General features: G+C 35.1%; 3 protein-coding genes across 5 annotated transcripts; all 3 read right to left on the bottom strand.

Annotated features, from left to right (window-relative positions):
* Positions 1-716: 716 nt before the first annotated feature.
* LOC144560765 (uncharacterized) lies at positions 717-6,058 on the bottom strand. Of its 3 annotated transcripts, none has more exons than XM_078310015.1 (5): positions 2,811-6,058; positions 2,345-2,437; positions 2,028-2,158; positions 1,672-1,738; positions 717-1,227 (listed from the first exon to the last, which is right to left on the bottom strand). In XM_078310015.1, the coding sequence occupies exon 1, from the start codon at positions 5,960-5,962 to the stop codon at positions 2,879-2,881; it is 3,084 nt and encodes a 1,027-aa protein (XP_078166141.1). In that variant the 5' UTR covers positions 5,963-6,058; the 3' UTR covers positions 717-1,227; positions 1,672-1,738; positions 2,028-2,158; positions 2,345-2,437; positions 2,811-2,878. The 3 variants fall into 3 exon arrangements, with proteins under 3 accessions (XP_078166141.1, XP_078166139.1, XP_078166140.1); XM_078310013.1 differs by having other exon boundaries at positions 718-1,227; positions 2,334-2,437; XM_078310014.1 differs by lacking the exon at positions 2,028-2,158 and having other exon boundaries at positions 719-1,227; positions 2,334-2,437.
* A 776-nt stretch (positions 6,059-6,834) lies between these two features.
* On the bottom strand, positions 6,835-13,602 carry LOC144560403 (26S rRNA (cytosine-C(5))-methyltransferase NOP2B-like). Its single transcript, XM_078309595.1, has 17 exons — positions 13,302-13,602; positions 12,760-12,917; positions 12,394-12,457; positions 11,822-11,955; positions 11,271-11,354; positions 11,107-11,181; positions 10,899-10,970; positions 10,722-10,795; positions 10,086-10,138; positions 9,896-10,005; positions 9,453-9,521; positions 9,269-9,343; positions 8,874-8,966; positions 8,692-8,771; positions 8,251-8,350; positions 7,272-7,773; positions 6,835-7,143 (listed from the first exon to the last, which is right to left on the bottom strand). Exons 1-17 carry the CDS (start codon positions 13,525-13,527, stop codon positions 7,085-7,087), a joined length of 2,028 nt encoding a protein of 675 aa, XP_078165721.1. The 5' UTR covers positions 13,528-13,602; the 3' UTR covers positions 6,835-7,084.
* Positions 13,603-14,960: 1,358 nt separating this feature from the next.
* On the bottom strand, positions 14,961-20,345 carry LOC144560963 (Nucleotide/sugar transporter family protein). The gene is made up of 7 exons (XM_078310182.1): positions 20,091-20,345; positions 18,082-18,233; positions 17,511-17,719; positions 16,895-16,988; positions 16,403-16,569; positions 15,885-16,055; positions 14,961-15,441 (listed from the first exon to the last, which is right to left on the bottom strand). The coding sequence occupies exons 1-7, from the start codon at positions 20,167-20,169 to the stop codon at positions 15,177-15,179; spliced, it is 1,137 nt and encodes a 378-aa protein (XP_078166308.1). The 5' UTR covers positions 20,170-20,345; the 3' UTR covers positions 14,961-15,176.
* Between the last annotated feature and the right edge of the window lie 5,438 nt (positions 20,346-25,783).

The following is a 25,783-nucleotide window of genomic DNA, read 5'->3' as shown; positions in this document are numbered from 1 at the left end:
GTTGTGATTAAAATTGTTAAAAAAAAAAATTGAACATGTTACGCAAATAGTCATGACAGGTTAGTCATGTTTGATAACACTAGTTACATTTTGTTATACCTAATTATGTTTTCTGATGTGATCAAACTATTTTACGTGGTGGTGTTATTTATTTTTTTGAAATTATGATCTCGCCACGTGACGTCACAAAATATGAGAATTACAAAACACGACCGGTACACTTTGTTTTTCCACTCTCGTTATCTACGAACTACGGTGAGTTGGTAATAGTGTTACTATTTTTAGACGTTTCAAAGGTGTACTATGCTTGGAATATTCCTTGGTAATATGCAAAAAATAAAGAATATTCCATGGTTATCTGATCCATATATACAGTAGTAGAAGTACTACTGCACTAGACTAGCTGAATGACCTCACGATTACATTAATAATTTCATTAATCATTATTGTGCGGCAGCCGGTGAAAACAGAAATTGAAATACGTGCCACAACCACAAATCACAAAAAGTTTCAAATAAATTGTCAATCGATGTGAGCGCCTTGTTTATGAATTCTATGATGGTGATGCTGTTTTTATATTGACATCTATTCACTTTTGATAACGGTAACGACTTTCAAACAGCAAAGGGAATAATTGTCTCCATGTGAGCTCCTTGTAAAACTTCTACATTTATATCCCTCAGTACATGAAATATTATAAATACACCTTTAAAGTACTAAATGATGCATATGTCTATAAGAAACAAATGAAATATTACGAAGATCTCTTTGGACTTCACACCCGTTTAAAAAGAAAGAAAAATTGGATTTCCATGTTAACTTGATGTCAATTAGCTGTCCTACAAGGGGGAATCAAAACCTGATGTTATTCTAAAGAAATAACAGGAACCTGTTATTCTGATCCCAGCCAGTCAAATTTTTTTATGCACAAATCTCAATGAATTTTTTTTTCATGTGGGAATCTCAATGAAAATCAACGGTTGGGATCGGAATAACAGTTCTCTGTTATTCCTTTAGAATAACAGCAGATTTTGATTCTATAAGGGGTTTTGCTCTAATTTTGATGATTATCAATTTATTACAAAAAAAAAATCTAATAAATATCACGGGGCATGGTCTCATAAACATTCCCAATGTGACAAAGTGACAATACTGGATTTTCTCTGGCGCTATCCTTCAGCCATACAAAGGTATAGGATCCAAAAGTAAGTTGCTAGAATCGTAAAGCTGAAAAATAGAAAACATTTTATAAGCAGTGTTGAGGACAACATGATCAGAAGATTAGAATCAAGAGAAATTTTCATATGAAATCGTCGCTATTTTATGCAAAATAATATAGAACTAACTATTACAAAGGAACCAAGCAAACTTCTTTACTAAATGCCACCTTATCATATTTACTATGGTTGACCAGGTTTATATTTATTTGAAGTAAAGCCATCAGAAATTTCTTCTTACCAGTACTGGTGGACAACCAGCTTGTGCACAATCCTCAGTTGAGCAACTGACGAAATTAATATGCAAATTAATTTGAAGTTTCCGACATAATAGCAGGATAAAGTGGTGTCTCCAGTTGACCAAAAGACTGGAGATAAATTGAGCCAAAAGGTTCCTAGATAGAATAAAGTGCTGAAACATGAATGATTACAAAAAAAGGTAGGTTCCACTTACAGTCAGTATATCCTAGAAGCATCTCCTTGATATGTGGCAAGGCATACAGTATCTGATGGAAAACGACCTGTAACATGATGGAAATATTCACAATTTCACATATACATCTTGCCAAAAGTAAACAATGACACCAAATTATTACCAAGAATTGACAGAACATATTCCAATCAACAACTGCATTCACTTTTATATTTTCATTTAATTGTTACTATTTTCTGGCTTAAGTGTTGACTACTAAAAGAAATTCATCTCTTATTGTCAGGCAGGTTCAATTCTCAAGAATAGCATCTAAAAGATGCTAGAGTGTACCGGGGCGCTTTAATAAAAAAAAAAGATTGTTAGGCAGTGACAGCTACCTTTCTTCTATTACAGTAATTTACAGCAGAATAAAGGCCTTCTTCTACACCATAGTAAATTTACTCATGTAAAGTCTGTATTCATATATAATTCTTATTGCTGTGAATACAAATCTTTCACCGGTGTAAGCCTGCAAAAGCAAGGATACGAGAAGTATATCAATAAGGGCCATAGTTCTTTTCAGTCTTTCTTTCTTACTTTTTGCATGTAGGGATTGACATACTTATACCTCACTGTTTGGGCCCGGTACAGGAAAAATATTTTAAGCTATAACTTTCACTAAAAGAAAATTGAAAAGGTTGTACCTGCAAGTTACCTCTGTTTAAGCCATCACACCAGGTTAGGGAAATGGCAAGGTTAGGTGAATTCTGGATTTGCAGACGCATGGGCAGGAACTTGCAAGTTTGGCCTAAAAAATAATTGTTTCATATAACCACGAAATATAAATATATAAATACATGTGTCAATTCAAATGAGACTACTCTCATTTTGTTTGTCTATGATCATTCGAGGGCTTAAATGATACCTTACAAGAATCAAGTGCTTTCAGCAGTTTGGGCATCTTGTTTTAACTTTTACATAAATTAACATCCAGAGAGGGTAATTTTGTAAGACCAAAGAGGCAGTTTGAGTTTTGAAGTGACAACAGGTAAAACTAAGAAAAAAAAGGAAGAACACCATAAGCAGTAGATGTTTCAAAGACTGTTTACTATATAGCAAACATATCCCTTTCCCAAGAAGATGAATAAACCAACTCAAAGTAGCTAGAGAAATTTGCTTACCTCTGGGCAGATCCCAGCACCAAACAGCCACAGAAATAATTGCAACCAACAATGAGAGCCAAAATGGGTCACCCCTCAACCTCGACAACTAACTCGTTACATGCCTGATCGGACTGCCTAACAATCTCTTTAGCAATCATTTCATACGTCTCTGTGCACAGAACACAACCCCTTTCTTCCATAACAGAAAACAACTCACGGCACTTTGACACCTGTCCCAGCTTCAATAGACCTTCGATCAGTATCTCCCATGCAACCTCGTCATGGTTTATCTCCAGATCAATTAGCTCACAGAAAGCCATCTTAGCCTCCTCAAATGCACCTTCTTCACAAAATCCAACAATCAGTTGCTTGTAGGAGTGCAGTCGAGGCTGAAACCCTAAGTTTCTCATGACCTCCATAAAGCCTAATCCCTTCTGGTATGATTTTGTCTCAAAACAACAATTGATGAGCAAGGTGTAGATATCTTCGTCTGGAGATATGTCTTCTTCTTTCATGGTATTAAACAAGGTATTAGCCTCTTCAAGCCTTCCAGCTTTACAAAAACCTTTAATTAGAGAAAAATAAGTTGTGAAATCAGGGGTACATCCGTAATTTACCATCTCATCCAAGAAATGGAATGCTGTTTCCAACCCCAATTCATTCCACATGCCACATGTGTCCTTCCAGGTGGTACCAGCACCATTATATGTACCAGTCTTTCTCCTTAGGAGGTGCTTGATCAAGACAGAATAAACCCAAAAGTTAGGATCACAAAAGTCCCCATCCATCATATGTTTTAAGGTACTGAATGCACGATCAAACAAATTCATATTACCAAAACCATCGATTAATATTCCATATGCTACAGGGTCAGGTTTAACCCCCTGGTTTTCCATCTCCATGAACAGCTTCTCTGCCTCCTCAATCTGACCCATATCACAAAACGCTTTTATGAAAACTGTATATGTAACTGTACTGGGTTTGCACCCATGACTAATCATTTGGTCAAACATCTGACTAGCACAGTCAAAGCTACCTTTCTTGAGCATCTCATCTATGAGTATGGTATATGTGACTGTGTTGGGTTGTATTCCCTTCAGAGACATTTCATCAAACACCTCCAAGGCATCTATCAGCCTGCTTTCTTTGCATAGACCATTTATAAGCGTACTGTAAGCAAAGATATCAGGCACATAACCCACCATCTTGTCCACAAGGGATCGGGCAAACTCAACCTGGCCTGTTTTACATAACCCGTCCATTAAGGTGTTGTACAAAACATTATTGACCGAAAAACCCCTTTTGACTATACTGCTAAAAAGAGATTGTGCTTCATTAAGTCTCCCATCCTTGCAAAGAGAATTGATCAAAATTGAGAATAAAAATTCGTCTGGCACAAGACCCTCTTTCTCCATCTTATATAACAACCTTAGCGCATTATTAACCTGATTACTAATGCACTGACCTTGGATCAAGGCAGTGTACAACATGGTGTTAGGTTCAATTCCTCTAGAGACCATCTTGTTAAACCAAGTCATTGCTTTTTCCACCTTACCATACATACATAAACCATGAATTATTTCATAGTAAGTGCGATTGTTTGGTGCACACCCTTTTGATTCCATATATTTCATGACCTCAAAGGCAGCATCAAATTTGCCAGCTTCACAATAACCACCAATCAGGGTGGTGTAAGTGACTACATTAGGTTCCAATCCATTTGCAAAAGTCTCAAGCAATAACTTGTTTGCCGCCTCTAGATTTCCATTTTTCATCAAAGAATCAATCAACATTGTGTAGAGTATGATGTCAGGTTTACACCCATTTGACTCCATTAACCTTTTAATCCGAAAAGCATCCTCGATCAGCCCCATCTTGCAATATTCACCAATCAAGTTGCTATAGATGATTGCATTCACTAACAAATTTCGCCTAATTAAGTCATTCAACAAGGCTTCAGCCTCCGTAACCCTAGAATCCTTACAAAGCCCATGTATGAGGATTGCACATGTCCATGCATCACGATTGTACCCCTTTGATTCCATTAGCTGCAAAGTTCTCAGAGCATCATCCACCTTCCCGCACTTACAATACCCATCAATCATGGTGTTGTAAGTAACCACACTAGGTGCAAAGCCCTTCTCAGACATTTCCTCAAGCAACCTGCATGCGCTTTCCAGATTTCCCTCCTTACATAAATTATCAATCATTACAGTGTAAGTGTGCACACTAGGGACACACTTGTCTTTTTCCATCAAATCCCACAATACTAAAGCCTCACTCAAGTGCCCAGACCCACAAAGGCCATGAATCTGAATTGTATAAGAGAACTTATTTCTTTGAAAACCAAACAGAGGCATCATGAGAAAAATCCAACAAGCTTTATTCAAATCACCAATATTGCAATACTCTTGAATCATGGAATTGCATGCAAAGGTATCAATAGGGGCACTCGATCCTAGTAAATGTTTAAAGCAGTGATGTGCCTTCCTTAAGTTTCCTTCCTTGCAGTAACACTTGAGCATCAGGTTATAAACAATGGTATCAGGAAATATTCCGTCTTTGACCATATATTGGCACAAACATTGCATCTCCTGGGTCATGTACAATCGGAAGAGAGATTTGAGTAGAAATTTGTAGCAATCAGGAGAAAGCACAAAACCTGTTCGCTTAATTGCCACAATGGCATCCATGGCAATACGCATATCTTTCTCATGCTCACATGATTTAACCATAGAAACGAGCATCTTTTCGAAATCAACAGGAGTTCTAGACCGAAGGAGGAGTTGTATGAGGGATGCGTGTGAATGCACATCATGCTTGAAGCCGCGAAGTTGAGAAACCCATTGGAAGAAAAGAAGCGCTGTTTCTGGGTCTACGGAATATGTACGAAATAGCTCCGAGACATGAGAAGGAGTAAGGTATGGAGCGAAGCGTTTAAGAGAACGGTGCTTGTGCCACTTCCCCCGTTGCTTTGAGAGAAGAGACGAGAGATCGGAGATAGAAAGACTGGGAGGGATGTGCGTCGGCGATTCGGACTCTTGCAATAGGGTTTGGGAGGAGCAGGGACGTCTGAGGAGGAGAAAGATCGGGAAAAGAGAAGGATGACGAAGGGAGGTGGAGGTGGAGGTGTAGGCGGAGATGCTAGAAGAAAAGAGGCGGGATCTCATGGCCGAGAGATCGGGAGATAGTGAGTTGAGGTTTAGGGTTTAAGGGTTCTGACAAGGTAATGGCGGGTCAAGAGGGGGCGGCCAGGCGCCAAGCCGCCAAGTGCTCTCAAGAAATCCACCTATAGGGTCTAGGCCAATTTATAAAAAGATTATATTTGATATATATTCGGTATTCCTCATAACTTGTTCCCATTATATATATATGATTTAATCATTTTAATTAATTTGAGCAAACAATTTACCTTGTTCCTGCATGAAATGCTTGTTTTAGACCGATCCTTCACATGCTATTAGTAATTATTATTTTCATTCTATTGTAATTTGATCATCCATAAGAAACATTAAAGAACCTTTATCTCAGTAAGAAGTTTCAATAGTCCAAAACGATAACCACTTAATTATGACTTCAAACTGTGAGAAAAAAACACTTACCTCGCCGGAAGAGTTGATTTCAGTTAGTGTAGAGATCAGTGAACTAAGTAACAATACTAGCTGAGGAAGAGGAAGAGGAAGAGAAGTGCAAATCTCACAGTTTGGAGTGGGATTTGAAGACATTACAACGAATGTCATGCATAATGATCTTCTTCTTCCTTTTCAATCACACGTGCCACATCGGTTATCTTTCTATTTCGCATTTAACAAATATTGTGCACATTCTACACAATGGTACTAATGATCTATCACGATTGTTATGGATTAAGAGCATTTGTAACTTGTCACAAACTCACATCTAGTTCCTAGATTGGTGAATAAATCATTTATCCTTAAAAAGTCAGGTAGTGCTTTCAAATCATTTAAACCAAATTATTTCTCATATGATACTTTTACATGAAAAATGGTGCCAAAGTCAAAGCAGTGAATGCTGACTCCTAGACCACTAAATAATCCACGCTTGAAGCATTAAAATTTCCAACACATTGCAGATTTAATACAAAAAATAAAAGTACAAGTTACCAAATTGTATGCCTCGTAAAAGGAATAAAATTAAATGATCCATATACAACAAAAAGGGAGCTCTTCTGCTGCAAAATTTTTTGTTTCCGGGATAGATAAACCCAGAAATGACAAATAATAATACTACAAACCTAACAAGGAATACCTACTACACTGAAAATATTATTTTCAACTGGCCCCAGAAGCTGGCACCTTGTTCTTCTGAAACGGTTTTCTTTTTCTCTTTCCTGTCAGATATAGGGAAAAAAAATTATGTTAGCCAGTAATAGGCAATACAAACTGCTATATTCCAACAAGAATGGTGCAGATTTCAGTAAAAACCCAGTAAGAATTGAAAATACTTGTATTAACGTACCTAGAAATTTGGATTTATTGTCCTTCCCCTTTGAAGGAGATTTCTGATTTTTAAGCATCTCGCCATTTGATGAAACGGCCGCATCACCTTTAACTGATTTCTTCTTTTCCGAATTCTCCGTTACACCTTGTGAATCCAGAGTTTCCCTTTTAGAATTTCCCTTTGGTACTGATGAATCTGCCTCTTTTACTTCAGTTTCCTTCCCAGTTTTACTTTTGGGTCCCTTCTTTTTGTTCATTTTGCTATTTTGACCTTTGGGGTTTTTAGTTTTTTCAGGCTTTCCATTTTCATTTTCCTTCCCAGTTTTACTTTTGGGTCCCTTCTTTTTGTTCATTGTGCTATTTTGACCTTTAGGGTTTTTAGGTTTTTCGGGCTCTTCATTTTCATTTTGGTCCTCTTCAATTTCGCCATTCTCGGCAGCAGCCTCCTGCAGTTGCATCTTCCTCTTTGTCTTCTCTTTCATTAAAGGTTCTTTAGTCAGACTATTGCTAATCTTCTTCAACTGTTTAATGTAACACACAAATAGAGAGAAGATAAGTTTTCATTAACTTTTTGCACTTTTGGTCCCTAAAGATGACAAGGAATAAGATCCAAAAACATTATAATCCCAAGCAAGTCAAATAGTACACCTTTGGGCACAAAAAAATTTACAATGCATAACAATACTAATGAGAATATCGCTCCTATACCTTTTGGTAGAGAGGCCTTGCTATCAATGCAAGCCATTTTGTACTGTTCACAGACTATATATTGTGTAAAGTGTAAACTGCACCATACAATTTTAACTATTCCAAGGACCCATGCTTATTTCAACACTTCAAGCCAACTTTGCACTCCAGACCGTAAAAGGAAGACAAATAGAATTCAGATCAAACTAAAAACAGTAGTTTTTGTCGAGAGAGTTTCTCATGTGTTATACAAAAATATAAAAGATTGCAAGCATAACGCCAACAATATCTTTTAGAGAGGCAACATATACCTTGGCAACAAAAAACCCATCCATGTTATTCACATGAGGATAAAACCGCCTTGTTTTCTCTAGAGAGGGATGAAACCTGCTCTCTCTATATCGTATTAATCTGAAATGAAAAACAAAGATGCTCGTCAAGTAAAGATTTCAGAGAGAGCGTATGCAGTATATAGTACTAGCGCATTGGTACTGGCTCAGATATGCTGCTTTCTGCTGTGGATAAAGCTAAGAATGGAGAACACAGGTATGGTCTCAAATAGAAATGTGAGGATATGTAGGGTAACTGGAACCCACTATTGAACTCATCGACCTGACATTTTACTGGTTTGAGTTGCTTGCCACACTAATGGGTGGTGGGATCAATTTGATTCAGTCTAACTAATATAACATTCCCAACCGAACCAAACATAGGTATCAGAGTACACTAAACCCCAGAGAAAAAGAGAGTACCCGGGTTTGCCAAAATCAAGCCCACAGGGAACTAATTTCACATGTCTTTTCTTGAGAGCATAGTCTACAATAGCCTCATTCTACAATAAAATAAAAGAGAATCAAGTACATGATACAAGAAAAGGATCGAGCAATGATTATAGCATACACGTAATTAGCTAAAACGTGCAATTTTAATGGACCTCAGGAATCAACATGGAACAAGTAGAGTACACGATGTAACCACCAGATTTTGAATTTGCATCCACCAAATCAATTGCAGCCAAAATCAATTGCTGCGAAAAGTAAGTAATATAAAAACTAAATCAGAAATGAATCAAATGTGATACTATCATACAAAAAAATGCACCTAATAATTTATATTGTGTTCACTTGTATTTGATTACTAACGGTTTCTATAACAGTATAAAGAAATTTAATTGTTACAAATTTATAGTTTTGGTGATCAACACCACCATGTATATGGTCCACTTTTTAAATACACTATATTATACATGAAGATCTGTTCTTGAGCTGATATGAAAAAAATCCAGAAAATATATATAACATAACATAGGCACTAAGCAAACAAAAATACCTTTTGCAAAAATACACAGTTGTGTACATCGTCAATAGTCTTCGATGTTTTCACCTGTGGATCTTTCCAAATGGTCTACCGACAAAGCCACCAAAAACAAACATTACAAATATCAGAGTCTATAATGAACACGTTGAAATAGAACTAAAATACTAGGGCTAATAATAAGAATATATCAACATACCCCTGTTCCAGTGCAAGGAGCATCCAACAATACTCTATCCACTGAATGCATACCAAGAACACCCGGTAGCTAAAAAAGAGTAAAACCAATTAGAATTTAAACATAAAAGGTTGCAGAGATGTACATCAATGATCACAGAAGTGATATGAAGTCCATCTATCTAGAATTAATTATCCAATACGACAGTCAACACCGTCAAACATCAATTCTCCTGCAACACATCTAAGACTGTGTGCCCTGTAAAATGAGATACATCTCATATCATGCTTCTTACTCTCTTGAAAGAAAATGGGACAGTGAAAAGTACATAAGATATATTTTATATTTCCTTTTATCCAATAGGGGGTATGGACGATATTCTCACATTATTATAGGGCAGTACCCAGTATTGAATTTGTACAGCAGTAACTCCCCCCCCAAACAAAAAAAAGGCCACATAATACCTCCTTGCCGTCATAATTGCAAACTACAGCATTTGTGACACCCATGCGATGTATATTTCCAAGTAGACCATGCAGCCTCTTCTCGTTAATCTCATTTGCATATACTATTCCTGAGTAACCAAGAACAAAAGAAATGTTAGTTTTCATGCTTATTCCCCAACAAGATAAAATATTTGAAAATTCAGCTAACCAGTGTTCTTCATCAGAGCTGCAATGTATGTTGTTTTACCACCAGGGGCAGCACTGTAATTTACAGATAAAATTAAGTGTGATTAGTATATTAAGTGTGATCAGGGCATTCAGTCATGCACACCAAACTCATGTCGTATACTTTATCAAAATTGTAAAAGACACAGTTGTGTACATGGTCAATAGTCTTCGTTGTAGTTTACAGAAAAAATTAAGTATGATTAGTATATTAAGTGTGATCAGGGCATTCAGTCATGCACACCAAACTCATAGCGTATACTTTTATCAAAATTGTGAAAGACAAATATGTACCAATTTCATATGCATTTGGACCAAATTTCAAAGTAACACAAATATGTTACCATGTAAAAACAAGAAACATCATCCATGGCCCAATATCTGCCAAATAAGAATGGCATTTTCATCTAAAGCAGTCTCCTATTTCTTACAAGACAACGAAAAAACCAAAACTAACTTCCATTCTAACAGAAGTGGGGGTTACTATCAGTATTTTTTCAGTAAAAAAATCACGCCTCCCAAAAGTACATCTAACGCTTCTCGTTTTGAAGGGTAAAATAGACATTTTACTATTATGCAGGGTGCAAATGAAGTTTTTCCAATAAGAAACTAATCTTACGCCATATCAACAATTCTCTCTTTTTCCTGAGGAGCAAGTGCCATGACAGGTAAGAATGAACTTGCACCTTGTTTCTGCGCAAAGAATGACAAAAAAAAATGCATTGTAATTAGCATGACAAAACATGTAAGAACTGGTTTATAATCCAAAAGAAAATTTGTTTAGCAAGAAACTTACAAGGTAGTGCCCAGCCATGTATTCAGGGGTTGCACCAACTGGGACTTGCGAGTCATACACAACCAACCCAACCTATTATTTTTGTAAGCCATAGTCAGTATAAACCATGAAATTTTTTATTAAAAGACCATGCAGTCTGTCATTTTCAAGCACAACAAAATTTTCCTTATTAAACAGTTTGTAGTATAACAAATAAAATGATTTGTACCTTCGACCACTTCCCAATTTGATCCAGATTGACTCCACGGTTAAGCAAAATACCAGCAAGATCTCTTCTCCGTGTCTACAATAAAAAGGAAAATATCCAATACGTAAACAAATAACTTCAAATCAGGGAAGATCTTGCAAATTTAGGTGCCCGAAAATGCATACCTTTAAAGTATTTGTACGTAAAGTTTCTGGAGGTTTCCTTTCAAAAGCCTCCACAAGCTCAACTAACTCCACCGCAGAAAACATCTAGGGAGAGGGAAGGAGACGAGGAGAAGGGGAGAGGATGTAAAATAAATTAGTCATGCTTCTCATAATTGGGAAAGAATGGGAAAGCATGGTAAAATAAATTAGTCATGCTTCTCATAGTTGGTAACTCTTGTTGGTAAATCTGGCATTTAGACGAATGGGAAAGCAGGCAGCATTATTTACCATGCATGATTAAACAACATATTTTTTCCTTTTCAAGTCGCTCACCCTTTTTCATTTCTTGGCTCATTTGGTTTTCAATTGCAGTTATGGACATCATTAATTAATGTACAGCTTAATTGAGTACAATATGGGCTTCTCAGTACATACTAAAAACTACATGAGTTAAAGGTCAAATGGGTTCAACTAAAGTTAATCACCCCATTGGAGTCGGAGGAAGGGGACCAAAATTGAAGAAGACCGTAATTTAACTCATGATAAAATAAGTAAAATAAATATATATGTACCTCAATAAGAGCCTCCATGAGGAAGTCGTTGTACCCGTAATAAGAAATTAAGTCTGCCTTAAGCTGCTCAACATAATTCTTCCTGGGAATGCCTTCTTCCTTGAGAACTTTGAAATTAGACAGTACACGCACAACTGCAGAAAGCATCCCCAATGAAACAATGATTGATATTCGATAAGGTGGAACAAAAATAGAGGATTAGTTAAAACAATGTTGGAGCTGTCCAAAGCCATACAAACTATCAACATATAATGTATAAATTGTATGGGAAACCTATTTCATTTTTCCTTTGAAATATGTGAAATGGTATAAAAAATGCTCCTCCATTCAAATAATTCTATGAATGCTCATATTGCTCCTTTCCTTTTCCACTTTTGCAGAGATAAACAGTGTGAAAGAGAGGAAATTGTAAGCATCTCAAGTAAATACGAAAGAGAAGTTTACATAGGATCACATTTTTTGGAGGAGCATGCATGATATAAATGAAACTCCTTTATTCGCCATACATCATATTTTAACATTTTGGAGGGGCACATAACTGCCCTGGCAATTGCTAAAGTAGAAGTACGTACTCTCTTTAATTCTTCTTTGAAGATTTTGAAGGTTGGGAGGAATTAGTGCTTCTTCCTTTAGCTCCTACAGTTTTGATAAGAATGTACACTAAGACAATATTTCTCCTACAGTTTTGATAAGAATGTACACTAAGACAATATACTCAAAGTACAGAAAATATATAAAGGGTGGGGCGCAGATCCAAAATCCTCAGATTAAAAAGCTACGGATATGTGATTTCTCTTTCTGGAATATAGCTAATTCCCGAGGAGAATAGCAAAGGCATAGATCCCTGGAAGGTTCAGTTACAATTCCTAATAAACCAGATAGCTACTCAGTATCTAGAAACCAAATTCAACTACTCAAGAGCTGGAATATATATAGACCTCTTCAGTTGGTAATCTAAAATCATCACTTTCTCCTAGTATATTGGTCTCCATATCCGCTATGGCATCTTCTTCAACTCTTTCTTTTTCTTCATCGAGTGCCCTCGATTTTGCTTCCAAGTCTGACTCTTCAGAATCAGAATCCATGTCCTCTTGCTCTGAAAATAATCAGCTTCAAATTAAATATAGTATTTGACATATTATTCTTAGTATATATGATTGAGATCAACTGAAAATGTTACATATAATTTAATTACTTTCTACTATATTTGCAGTAGTTTCATGAATGGCTTAGTTTACAAAGAACAGAAAAATTGTGGGTGCTGATTGCAAAGACCAGAATACTGGTGCATTCAGATACAATTTGGTGATTGTGCAAATAAAAGAAAACCATGAAAGGGCGTAGTTTACTGCAATAAATCACACTAAAATTTCACAACTTCAACTTCATTGTAACTTTTTTTAGGGGGGAGTAAATACAAAATACCAAAGAGATCAAGATCAAATTTAAGAGAGATACAAAATAATCGAACACTCTTCACCTTCTTCGTCACTTTCTCCGAGGAAATCATCAGTGATAGGTTCACCGTCGGATGAGGCATCGTCCGACTGAGATTGCACCTCATCATCGGACGCTTCTTCGTCCAGTTCAGGTTCGAGATCGGAGTCGGAGGCGAGGATATCATCCTTTGGATTGTTCTTCGCTTTCTTACTAGGCTTAGGGGTAGGATTGTGGGTTTTGTTACCCTTTCCCTTGTTCTTCGCCATTGCAGGAGCTGTAGAGAGAGAGAGAGAGAGAGAGAGAGAGGAGGCTGGAGCGGTAGAAAAGAAAAACCCTAGCTAAACCCACAAGTTGAGCTCTTTTGTTAACAGATAACAGGTTAAGCTTGAACCTTGTCGGGCCTCATTGGGCCTGTTTTTTCAATTTTTTTGTTATAGAGTGAATGGGCCTATTCTTTGACATACTTTTTCTCCATCATCTAATTTCAAATAGATGACGCTAAATAAAATCTTACACGATTGAGATTAACATTTTTTTTCACTCTACAAAAAAAAAATCATAATATATAATATATAATTCTTTTCACTAAAATGGACAATTTCTATACGTTTGTTTTTTTATGCTTTTGATTTCTACTAACATGTCATAATTTTTTTTTAAGACAAGCCCGTAGGCATTCATTCCTTCAACAGCTAAAGAATTTTTTCTATACATTTTTTTTTTAATACAACGTCCCCTGATTGGAGATCCTCCAATCAGGGGCGGATCTTAATACATTGGAAAAGTGGCTAAGCCACACCTATAAATTTAAAATTTTAGTTATTTTCATTGAAATTTAATTAAATTTTATTTTTTTTCAGAAGTTTCTATATAGTCCAACCTCCTTCAATAATAAACAAATATTTACTTGAAATTTAGTAGTTAGAACTCTATTTTGTATTTGAGAGGTTTTGAGTTCAAATCCCACTCACCACACCACATTCTACATTTTAATTTTCAACCACCTTTATAAAATATTTCTAGTTCTGCCCCTGACCGTAACATAACTCTAGTGCTATATGTACTTGAGAGTTGGGAGGGACATTGGTACTTGTACAGTGGAGCAGTACTGTGAAGATATCTCACTCATTGCGTCAGTGGCAACAAGCAGGAATAAGTTTTGAGAAAAGACTGTTTTTGCGAGAACAGACAATCCTCATTGCCTATTAGATGAGATCACCATCAACAAATTTCATTTCTTTGGAACTGACAACTCGGCATATATACATCATTCTCATGTATCAGTTGGTTGCTGCTGGCTGAGATATGGCTACCGATGCTTGTTAGTGAAGGAATCATAAAGCACCATTTTCAACACGTTCATAGAGCTCAGTTGAACCTAGATAGATAGGTCTGTTTATTTGTTTTCACAGTTACGTTTAATTCAATATGATAACATACGACATCTCAAAAGAGAGAAAAAAGAAGAAACATTAAGCTCCAACTATATAGCATGGATTAAGTTCAATATTTTTCTTTTTTTATTGTGTTGATAAAAAATTACAATTTTTTTGTCAAACAATTTTTGCCTGGTGCATTGCGTATGAATGCAAAGTTCTAATCATTGTTTTGATTATGAACCAAAACATAATGCACTGATGCAGGGCTAAGCTATTAATCTAATCCTTGCCCAATACTTCGGCCCGAAAAACTAACATTAAACACATACAAGGAAGTGATTATTTCATTCTCTTTGAAAAATCCCTAAAACACAATTTTATCTATACAAATGATCTGAGAGCAATCAACAAAACAACAACTCCTAACCAAAATTGCCTAAAGGAACAAAAATAGGAAAGCAGAGGACAAAACAGAAATAGAATCTATCGACTACCAATCATTGATTTAACTAAGAAGAGAGAGAGAGAGAGAGAGACTAAACAGAATCAACTGCCTTCGTATCAGCACCGTTTTCCCCGTCTTCAATGGACTTGGGCTTTAGAGGCTTACCTGTTTGTGCCCCTGACTCCAGGCTCCTGTTTAAGTTGAGATATGTGTACAAAGACATGCCACATAAAGCAACAAAGGCTCCACAAAGGCTAACAGGTCCCGGGTCAGATTTGAACAAAATATATCCACCAAGCATGATTACTATGGTTTTGAACTGACCAAGCACCACATGAGAAGTAGCTGACGTTGCACTGAATTTAAGTTAAAAGAAATAAGTATTCGTACTTCCAAACAGAAAAGGGGGAAAAAGTTTTTTTCTTTTACTTTATTTGCTCTTGATCAACCGGAACAAAACTTTTTTTTTTTTACTTTATTTGCTTGTTTGTTAATATTGTTATTTATTATCATTATTTTATTTAAAGAGAACCCCCAGCCCCAGCATCTTTTGACGCCCCACCTTGGTCAACTTGTTTGTCTCAAACCTGTGACCTTTACTTGTCAGAATAAACCTCGCCCACTTTGGTCATCAATGGTCAATGAAGAGGAAACAAGTAATTCTAGAAAGAGCAGAGTGGCTTGTTAGTTAGACGGAATAAGTTTGCATTCTTAGTTGGCATCATTGCAAATTTCTAAGGTACACTTTAAGATGATTCTGGGACTTGGAAGAGTAAAATATAGTGTAAACTAGCATTACCCAAGTGCTAGAGCCCCAGACCATTGCAGCAAAAATCCAAAAATGGCAGAGATAAAGATAGCCGAGGTGCTCTTTAGGTTCCAATTGAATGCAAGAACACCAGGTGGGTCCAGCAGAGGCATCAAAGCCATGAAGAAAAATACCGTAATAGGCGTTGTTTTCCACATTAACCTGTATTAGGAAAAATAATCATCAAGCAGCCTTTTAAAATGTAAACCTATTTAAGTTCTGAAATTGCTTGCTCTTCCTTTCGTACTTGAGAAATATCATACTCAGCCTTTTAAAATGTAAACCTATTTAAGTTCTGAAATTGGTTGTTCTTCCTTTCCGTACTCTAGAAATATTAAACTCAAGCTTTTGGTAAAACTTAGTTCAGATTTCAGGCCAAAACTAAATCAATTATATGGTAGCTCTTTTGCCAGAGACCCCAACTGAGTTCAGATTATTACTTGGTAGGTGATAGAGGCGACAGAAGGAACATTGAAGAAAAAGAGAGAAAAGAACGAAAAAGAGCTTACGCAAGGGCAGTCCAGTTGGCGGTTTGTTGCAGATTTGACCAAAGGATTTTATTTACCGCACTTGGGATAACCCACGCCAATGCGACACATGCACCAAACAAATTGAACTCTAAATCTGTCACAGTCGCCACTGCCACTCCGGCACAGACCACACCTAATGTTATAACCTGCATGGGAGTACATGTAATTTAATATTGTTTGGCAGATTTCAGATCATCTTTTTCCTTGTGGGCTTGTTTTGATTGCACAATTGAGCTTGTATCAAGAATAGAGTGGAGGAACCAGTGTAACAAATTCCTAGAGCATAATATGCTAATATGGAATGATAATATTTTAGTTCGACCAGGAGCCATTTATTTTTCCTTTCAATCCTTGAAATGTGCAGGTCCAACCAAACATGTACAATGTTCTTTGCATTACCACCTTGTCATGCTGATGTGATATATCTGCTTTTCTCAACAGGGTGGTGCAGTTATGTTGAAAATTAATTACCTTTTTCGAAGACACTTTCTTGTTAAAAATCATGAACTCAGCTAGAACAATTGTAGGTGTTACTGCAATTTTTGCCATCTGATAAAATCCTATGCTGCAAAGCCGAACAAATAACTTATCAGGAAAGCTTTGGTTCAGCACCCACAAAATCTCAAAATATTGCATAAATTATGGTAAAAGTGAGAATGTCACATATAAGCTCATTGCAGTGAATAATATCCTATATAAAACCCACCAGATAAATGAGAATGTCTCATTTATGATATGGCAACAGTGATGGAAGCATGCACAATATATGCCCCCTCCCGATTTTTCTCTCTACTCCCAATGAACACAAGAGAGCAAATTTGCCCTATTTCATTATTTAACAACTGTAGAGGAGGGAAGGAGCAAGAAATGCTTAATTTTTTTTTTTTGGTGTGTAAAAAGATTCTCTGGAACAATTTAAGGCTATAATCTTTTTGTGTATGACAGGAAAAATACTAGGAACTAAACAGGCAGCAACATTTTGTAACTCCAACAACAATAATCAAGCATTTGAAGACACTGGAAATGCTTCATACAATTTCTTGATAATGTAGGTGCTCTTTCAAATATTATAAAATTCAAATTGGACCTATTATGTTGTAAGCTAACATTGGCGAGACCGGTGGAGAGAGACATGACTGCGCCCAATACAAAGAGGGAGGAGAAAGGGGTACTTTTGGAAGGCGGCGACACTGGCAATAATGCGAAAGCCCTAAGTATGGCCATTAACAACCATGCAACCGCATAATGGATCAGTGAAAGAGCAACTGGGTAGTTAAACCCAACCTTCCCCATGACCTGTTCATAAAATGGTATCATATATTGTCACATTACAAGCTTCCAATTCACCCAAATTATTCTAAATGAGTAATAAGTGTCAATTAAGACTAAAATTTGTCTGAATTATCCATTTTGATCAATTAAGACTGTGTTAACCATCAGATTATGTACTAACACCTCAACTGACATCAATGGAGGAGAAAGGTAGCAAAAAAGCATACCAGACCAGATACAAAAGGACTGGTGGTACATCATAAACAGACTGGTATGCTATAAAACTGCCAAAACCGAACAGTTTACGTTACAAAAAGGAAAATATAAGGGCACTTCTTAAAAAAAATAGCACTTCGCTAAATTAAAATAAGGAAAATAAATCATACCAGTTTGTTGGCCATGATAATACTGACAGCAACTGCAAAATTAAATGACATGGCCACAGCAGGCCCACATAATCTTTGTTGCTGTCTCTTTGCACCTTCTGACGTATGGATTTCATGGTACAATAATCCCCTAAGCTCCTCCAGGGCCCTACCTGCAAGAATACAGAGAGAAAACTATAAGATTTTTGTGCTTTAGTTAATTGCTAATTGAAGCTCCCATGCCAATCCAATAATAATATTCTTCCAACCCAAGCAAACTCCAATATTAGTATTTTCCATTTTGCACCTTTTCATTTTTGTAATTGATGGCGGTACGTCGTCCCAGTTTTTCTAATTTGCAGTAAAATGACCACTCAAATTGGCAAAGGATTTTACTTACTTCAAGAATGAAAATCTCAAGTCAAATTTAGAGAAGAGGGAACAAATGTAATAGAAAATGAAAAAAAAAACAGAGAGAGAATGACAATGAAATAAAAAATTAAGTTAAGAGAGTATAACCATAGACAACTTGAGTACAAACAAGGAGCCAAGGCACTGGAGAAAGAGAAACATTAATTTGAAGACATGTACAGCATGTGATATATCTTAATATCTTCATACTTTTAGTAAATTCAAGTTAAGCAAGCTTTGATATAGCCTGAGCAATACTAGAAAAAGATGTCTGTGTGAGGTATTTTGTTTATTTATTACTCATGTATATAAATAACTAATTTGAAGAACTAAGATAAGAAAATCTTAAAATTAAGGCACAAAGATGGAATAACTCCAAAGACCAATTGTTTAATTTACTCAAGTTTAATCTCTCTTGATGCTCAATTTGCTGAATTATTCAAAAATAGTTGGCTGAACACCGACAATGGACAACATTTATTATGTTATTTTAGAAAGAAAGGAAAGAAATAACATAATATATTATTTTAAAAGAAAGGAAAGGAATAACATTATAAAAAGAACCTATACAAAATATCTACCTTCTCATGTCATTTTCATATTTTAGAAGCATATCAAACTTTGTAGGGATCATAACCTAAATGATAATTTTTGTAAGAGCAAAGGCTTGGTCTAGAGGGGGTGAAGAAGTGATGAGATGAGGGGCATGAGCATTTTTGTCACATTAAAATTGGAGTGTAGAGGAGACGAATGAATTTTGTCACCCCTTACTCTCCCCTACCATTCCCTACCCTTCCTCTTTAATCTTTTTGTAGAACACAGCCTAAATGATATGGAATTTACTATAAGAAATCAATATAGTGTTTCTTTTCTGCATGCCTTCAGTGTTTGGAAACACAAGCTAAAAGCTAAAACAAATGATACAAACCAAAATTTCGCTTTTTGAAACTTTTCAGCTAAATTTACTTCTTTTTTAGTTTTTAACAATGTACTACAGAAAGTTACTGTCTATAAGTCTGTAAAATACTTCACAAGCCAAAACAACTGATGTTTCAAATGACCATTATGCTCTTGAAGTTATTAGTTATTACATATTTCTAGTATGTAGATGGTGTCAGTAACATGACAAGTAGAACGCGCAGTCTGTATTCTAGCCCAAAAAAGCAACCACATTAAATCATGGTGAAGAAATTTCTAAACAATAGAGGGGTTGATTTGCATACTGGGCCAGCAATAAAAGAATAAATGAAAACGAAAATAAAAGAAATGTACAGATTGAATTAATGCAGATAAATTTAGAAATGAAGTGCTAACTTCCGTAGATTCCACACAAAACAATGCTGGCATAAACTGAACAAAAACGAAATCAGATTACTGCTTCTGTTTCCGGATTGATTAAGAAATAAAACACACCGAATATTGAAATCACTGAAATGTGCATCTACAAGAATAAAGAAATGTCGGGAATACAAGAAAACATCCTACCGAATAAAGAAAAATGAGAGTAAAATATGAAAAAGGGGTAAAGACTCGTCTTTTTTCTGTGTTTTGCTCAAAATAATATGAAAAAATAAGAAGACCAGAAGAAATTGAGGAGAAATATAAGGGAGAAATTGAACCGGTTTCGCCAGCATCACTGTCCTTGCGCTTGATGAATCGCCTCCCGGTTTTTCCCAGAATCGATTGAAGCAACCCCATTGTAGCTTCCCGCTCGAGAAATGCATCAGCTCGGCCACATACTAGGCCACAGAATCACCTCCACATATTTCGGCGATTGGAACCAGAATAAAAAATTAGGGAGCATATGTTTGTCTTTACTCTTTTCCTTTTGCGTTTCTCTCTCCCCTCTTTCTCTTTCCCCCTCTTTTCTCTCTGTCCCGCTTGTAATTCTTGGGCTGTAGGTAGAGAATAACTAATGAACTTGGTATGTAATAGACTGGAAGTTGACAGAGAGGACCTACCATTAGGAAAACTTCTCTGTGGTAGTAAACCGGGTTTATTTATCTCACGGAAGGTGTTAATCTGTGGACTTATTTGTTTAATTTATATTTTCTGTTTCTGGGAATAGAGAGGGTTCTCGCTAATCTAGGACTGTACGAACAGAACTAACACGAACAAAAAAATAATAATTATAATAAGAAGAAAACATAGCCATGATCCATGAGATTCGCACCGTCCGATTAGAATCTGAATCAATCCAGTTCAAGATAGAATGCGGAGGTGACTTTAATATTAGTGCCAAAGCAGATCGACGGTTCTCACTTAAACTTAAAATTTGAGTTACTTTAGGGATCTGAAAAATTTTTTTTTGACAAACAAGCACGGGAGAGATCTTATATGCCGTACATAGCACGGACCACGAATTCGTATCCTCTGCATTAACTCGAAAGGGAATTTTTTGATTTAATGAATCCTGACCATTCGACCTGTTTTAAGATTCGTGATACTAGATCTGCACTAACATTAAAGGGCCACTATATCTTTAGCAGGAGCCAGATTGGCTCCGTTTAAAATCAGACGGTTGACATTCATTAACTAAAAAGATTCTTTTTTGAGTTAATGCAGAGGAAACGCATTCTGCACACTTGTCTCATACTTGCATCAGAGTGCGTATCCGTATCCTCTGAGATATCTCAACTTTTGCGTGACCGACGTGTCGGTGACCAACTTTAGCAGGGGTCAGTATTATGTGTGCTTTGAGATTCGTGCAAATGAAAGTTAAATGAAGGTACTTTTTCTTCCATGCAAACCCAGTTTTGTCATAGATTTATCTTATTACAGTTCGGCTTTTATTTTCACTGGCGCAGGTAGTGTACAGTACTACTGTGTACCTGTATTTTGTTTTTATTTATTTATTTACCTGAGGTAATACAGATCCAGATATTATGTTAGTGTTGGTGTCACACTCCGAACTAAGAATTCCAATTAAAATGTGATTAATTCCTTCAGGTTACTTAGGTTAGGTTTTCTAAAGGTGCAATTAGAAAATTCAAATCATTCTTTAGCTCTGACACGAATCTCAAAATGAATATCTATGTATCTACGACATACATTAAATATTTTAAATCTTTTAATTACATCCTTAGGTACCTGACCTGAGGGGATTCAGATCCTGTTAGTGTTGGGGTCCTAGTCCTACTAACATGTTAGTGCTTTATCACATAATTTTAAACAGCTGTTCAATGGACCATTTTTCGGATTTTTTTTTATTTCCATACGAGGTATTTGTTTCTTATTTGTAGATTATTTAGCAAAATAAACCTTGAGATAATAACAAGATTTGACGAGAAAATATTGAATATACTAGACGTCAGGAATGGTACTATGCATAGCGCGGATTGATCTATACTACGGATCAATTTTTAAAATTTTAATTGTTAATCCGAACGGTTAAATTTTACATTTTTCAAATCAAGTGAATTTCTACCCATCTAAAATAATAGTAAAAAAATTATAAAATAAATGTAAAATTTAGTTTACAAGTACATATTCAAATGAGGACCATATTAAATAGTTCAGATCGACCGTTAAAATTTTCAAACCGAATATTTGAGTCCATAGTACGGGCCTATATGCAATATGCATAGTACCATAGCCTCATTCAAAATTAAAAATCAGATTTTTTTTTTTTTTTCACAAAATTTGCTCAGGAAAATATAATAAAAATAAGCATACTTTTAAATTAAGATTTCAGCCAAAAGGACAACTTAAAAGGCACCAATTAAAGCAGTTATCTAACTTAAGTCCAAGTAGATTAATAAAATATTATACCAACTTTTAACTCAAAAGTAAAGTCTTCCTTGATATGTAGCGTTTGATTTATATTTATAATTTATGAGGAGGGATCAAGTTACAACAATTTTTGAGTTACAACAAGTATTTTTTTCATTGTCAAAGTCCAAATCGTCGATTCAAACCGTTAGATGTGATCTCTACAATAAAATGCGCTTGGAGACCAAATTTTATATTTTTTTGGAATTTTTTTACTATTTATTAAGATGGGTACAAAACTCAATGGTCTGAATTTGACTAGTTTTTGTACCCTTCTTAATAAATAGTAAAAAAATTCCAAAAAATGTAAAATTTGGTCTCCAAGCACATTTTATTGTAGAGATCACATCTAACGGTTTGGATCGACGATTTGGACTTCGAAAGTGTAGATAATGCTTGTTGTAACTCAAAAATTGTTGTAACTTGATCTCTCCTCATAATTTATACCGTGGGTATTTATATATACGTGTAATTATAGATTCTCTGCGGCGACAATATGCTACTCATGTATATTGTAGCCATCAAACATACAAAAATTAGGAAACGATTAAAAATTTCAGCAAGATATTAACCAAAAAAAAATTAGGCTTTTAAGTTATTTTTAGTATCGTACGAAAATCGAAACCAATGCAGCTATACAATATCATCCGGAAAAGAGCAAGAAAAAAAATTAGAAAAGCACTAGAATACATTTTTTTACATATATTAATATTTAATAGTTGTGTTCAAAAGAGAAAATAAATAAAAAATAAAATAGGGTTCGTTTGGGCCAGATATACAATAATTTATAATACGAGGATGATCTGGTTAGTACCGAAGGTCCGAAGTTCGTTCTTACAAAATGTTTTTATTACAAGTATGATTGTGAATGCGATCTTAAATTATTTTGAATCTCAAAGAAAATTTTGTTACAAATATGAGGATGATTTGATATATCATGTAATGCATAATATTTAATTTGAGAATATATTGGAAAAAAGAAGAAGACATAAATGGTTATTCGGATGTGTTTTTGAAAAAGGTTGGAAATTGTCATCATTTTTGGGAGTCTGTTGCAATTTTATATGAACGAACGGTCTAGATTAATTTCAATCGGGTCAAATTCAATCCGATGTCTATAAAAATTACAGGGTGTTCGCTTTAAAATTCGTGCCATATTAAAATAACTATTCAGATTTACCAACTGCAAACTCATGTACCTGGGGCTGGGGATCCAAATTCCATTTTTGGTCCTTGCAAGTAATTCCCGAATTAGTTGTTTCCATTGCACAGCATTACGTAATATTTGAAACGCATTTTTATCTGAAAATAAAAATAAAAATAGGTAAGTACTTATTTTGACTAATTCTCGTCAGTGTCAGATCAGACTGGACTTAAGAAAACTTAAATGCTTAATTATCCGAACCAAACAGCTGGAACGAAGGTAATGAGCCACCAAACACAATCTGCATAGACCATACGGTACGTCGGTACCCGCTACAATAAAGTAGATACTTTTTGCGAAGAAAAAAACGCATTTATGACGGTCGTCCGTCGCAAAAAAAAAGCTGAACAATGAAAGTAGTCCGTCACAAAAAGTCACTTTTTTATCCTCGCGAAAAGTGTTTCATTCTTGTTGTGCCCCATGAAAAGATGTATATATGGAATTTTCACTGACTATGGGGCCCTCAGTGTTTAGTATTTTACTACAAGCGATGCTTTGATCTGGAAAGGCATGGAATTTTCTATTAAAAGGTCGAAAATCGACGAAGTTCTCAATGTCTTACTGAACATTTAAGGGTGTGTTTGGGTGTCAAGGAATAGCAGGGTTAGTTGCTATTTCTAGCATGCTATTTTTATCATTTCACGTTTGGGTGATAAAAACACTATTCTTAACAGAAATAATAGCTCGGGTTAGCTGCTATTATGCTATTTCGCTATTCCATTGAAATGTTGGGTTAGTGACTATTCCGAATTTGAAGTTAGCATGCTATTCTCACTAATACGCATGGAGCAGACTAGTAGAGCATTTATCTTAGATATTCGATTCTAATTTTAATATCCCCTGGTATATTTTTTTTTTCAATTTCTGAAATGTATAATAATTTTATAAATAAAAAATTAATTCTCACTTTGACAAAATTATAGATTCTCATTTGCAGATTGTTAATTATTAATTTTGCATTGAATTTACAATTTTAATTCAAAATATTTTTTTTGTGAAGAAAGATTGAAGGACAAGTCACCCGACATTTTAATATCTACAAGAGATCACCCATCTGAATTTTGAACGTGCGAATCCACACAAAAACATTGTGTTTGAGCTAGATCAAAATCTGGTTCTCAAATTCTAATTAATTTTAAAAATAAAGATATTCTAAATTTATTATTATTATTATTATTATTATTTATATGACAGATATTTTTAATTTAATTTGATTTGATTGACATAGATAGATGCTCTGTTTTCTGAGCATGGCAGTGGCGCATGGACATCTCCACTTTATTTGAAACTGGAGACGGTGACTTTTTATAACCTGAGCGCATTATAAAGAGGAATAAAAATAATGAAGTTTAGAAGGCAATCAATCAAGTAACTTATTCCAAAATGGAACAATATGAGATATTTCCAATTAATTATTCATTCCTGGATGGAGCCCCACCTCCATGGCTCCATCCATCTAAAGGAGCTGCTCCACTCGTATCTTACCAGTTACCAGCCTAATTATTACTTTTATTTTAAAAAACGGCATGCAAGCAAAAGATTACCCACAAAATATGCCACTATGTTCCCATTTTCTCTTTCATTTTCATAAAAAAATCATGTTTGTCAAAATCATATTTGAGGTGTTCTTCTTTAAAATAAATATCTTATGTAGTTGAGGAGAGTCTTTATAATTATTATTTTTATATTATGGAGAGAACGATGCAATCGGATATTTAGAAATAATATTTGTTCTGTTTTTCAGTTGGTTGATCAAGTGGTACAAGAGATGAATTTTTATTTTATCTTTGCTCAATTAATACTCACTGAGCAATTTCTTGCTTTTTGACTCTTTTGATTGTATCTTATTTTTAATTTACCAATAAAATATAAGATTAGGAGCTTAACCCCTATCTTATTAAAAAAAAAATCATATTTGAGGAGGATTTAAATGTCTACATTTTAAAAGTTAATAATTCAAAATTTAAAATATAAACGTCAAAATAAAATCGTTAGATGTGATCTATTTATTTTTCTCTGTGCTCGTAAAAGATTATCATATTCGATTTTGTTTTTATGTGAATTAATAAGTTGAAAAATTAACATTTATAAATTATCCACATCAGTACATCATTTACAAGCTCTTGTGACAACCAATATAAAGTTGAAATGTCGTAATTTTTTACATGTGCATAGATAAATTGATGTAGACCATTTTTAAGTTTTAAAGGTCTTATTGTGACTTTTAAGTTATGAATTTTGAATTATTAAATTTTTTAAAATGGAGACATAATAGAGACACAAAAGGCATTTGAACCCTTATCATCATATTTTGAACTAATTATTTATCTCAATCTT

Source organism: Carex rostrata, chromosome 10 (genome assembly GCF_964058835.1).
Source record: "Carex rostrata chromosome 10, lpCarRost1.2, whole genome shotgun sequence".
Classification (NCBI taxonomy): domain Eukaryota; kingdom Viridiplantae; phylum Streptophyta; class Magnoliopsida; order Poales; family Cyperaceae; genus Carex; species Carex rostrata.
This window is presented reverse-complemented; position numbering and strand designations above follow the sequence as displayed.

Coding starts and splice junctions, on each gene's coding strand:
- LOC144560403 (XM_078309595.1), bottom strand. CDS start 13,527: ATGGCGAAGAACAAGGGAAAGGGTAACAAAACCCACAATCCTACCCCT. Junction 11,182..11,270: donor TACGTACAAATACTTTAAAG/GTATGCATTTTC, acceptor TTTTTATTGTAG/ACACGGAGAAGAGATCTTGC. Junction 7,774..8,250: donor ATGGGTTTTTTGTTGCCAAG/GTATATGTTGCC, acceptor TACATTAAACAG/TTGAAGAAGATTAGCAATAG.
- LOC144560765 (XM_078310015.1), bottom strand. CDS start 5,962: ATGAGATCCCGCCTCTTTTCTTCTAGCATCTCCGCCTACACCTCCACC.
- LOC144560963 (XM_078310182.1), bottom strand. CDS start 20,169: ATGGGGTTGCTTCAATCGATTCTGGGAAAAACCGGGAGGCGATTCATC. Junction 17,720..18,081: donor TTATCATGGCCAACAAACTG/GTATGATTTATT, acceptor TTTTATGAACAG/GTCATGGGGAAGGTTGGGTT. Junction 16,056..16,402: donor GCCAACTGGACTGCCCTTGC/GTAAGCTCTTTT, acceptor TTCCTAATACAG/GTTAATGTGGAAAACAACGC.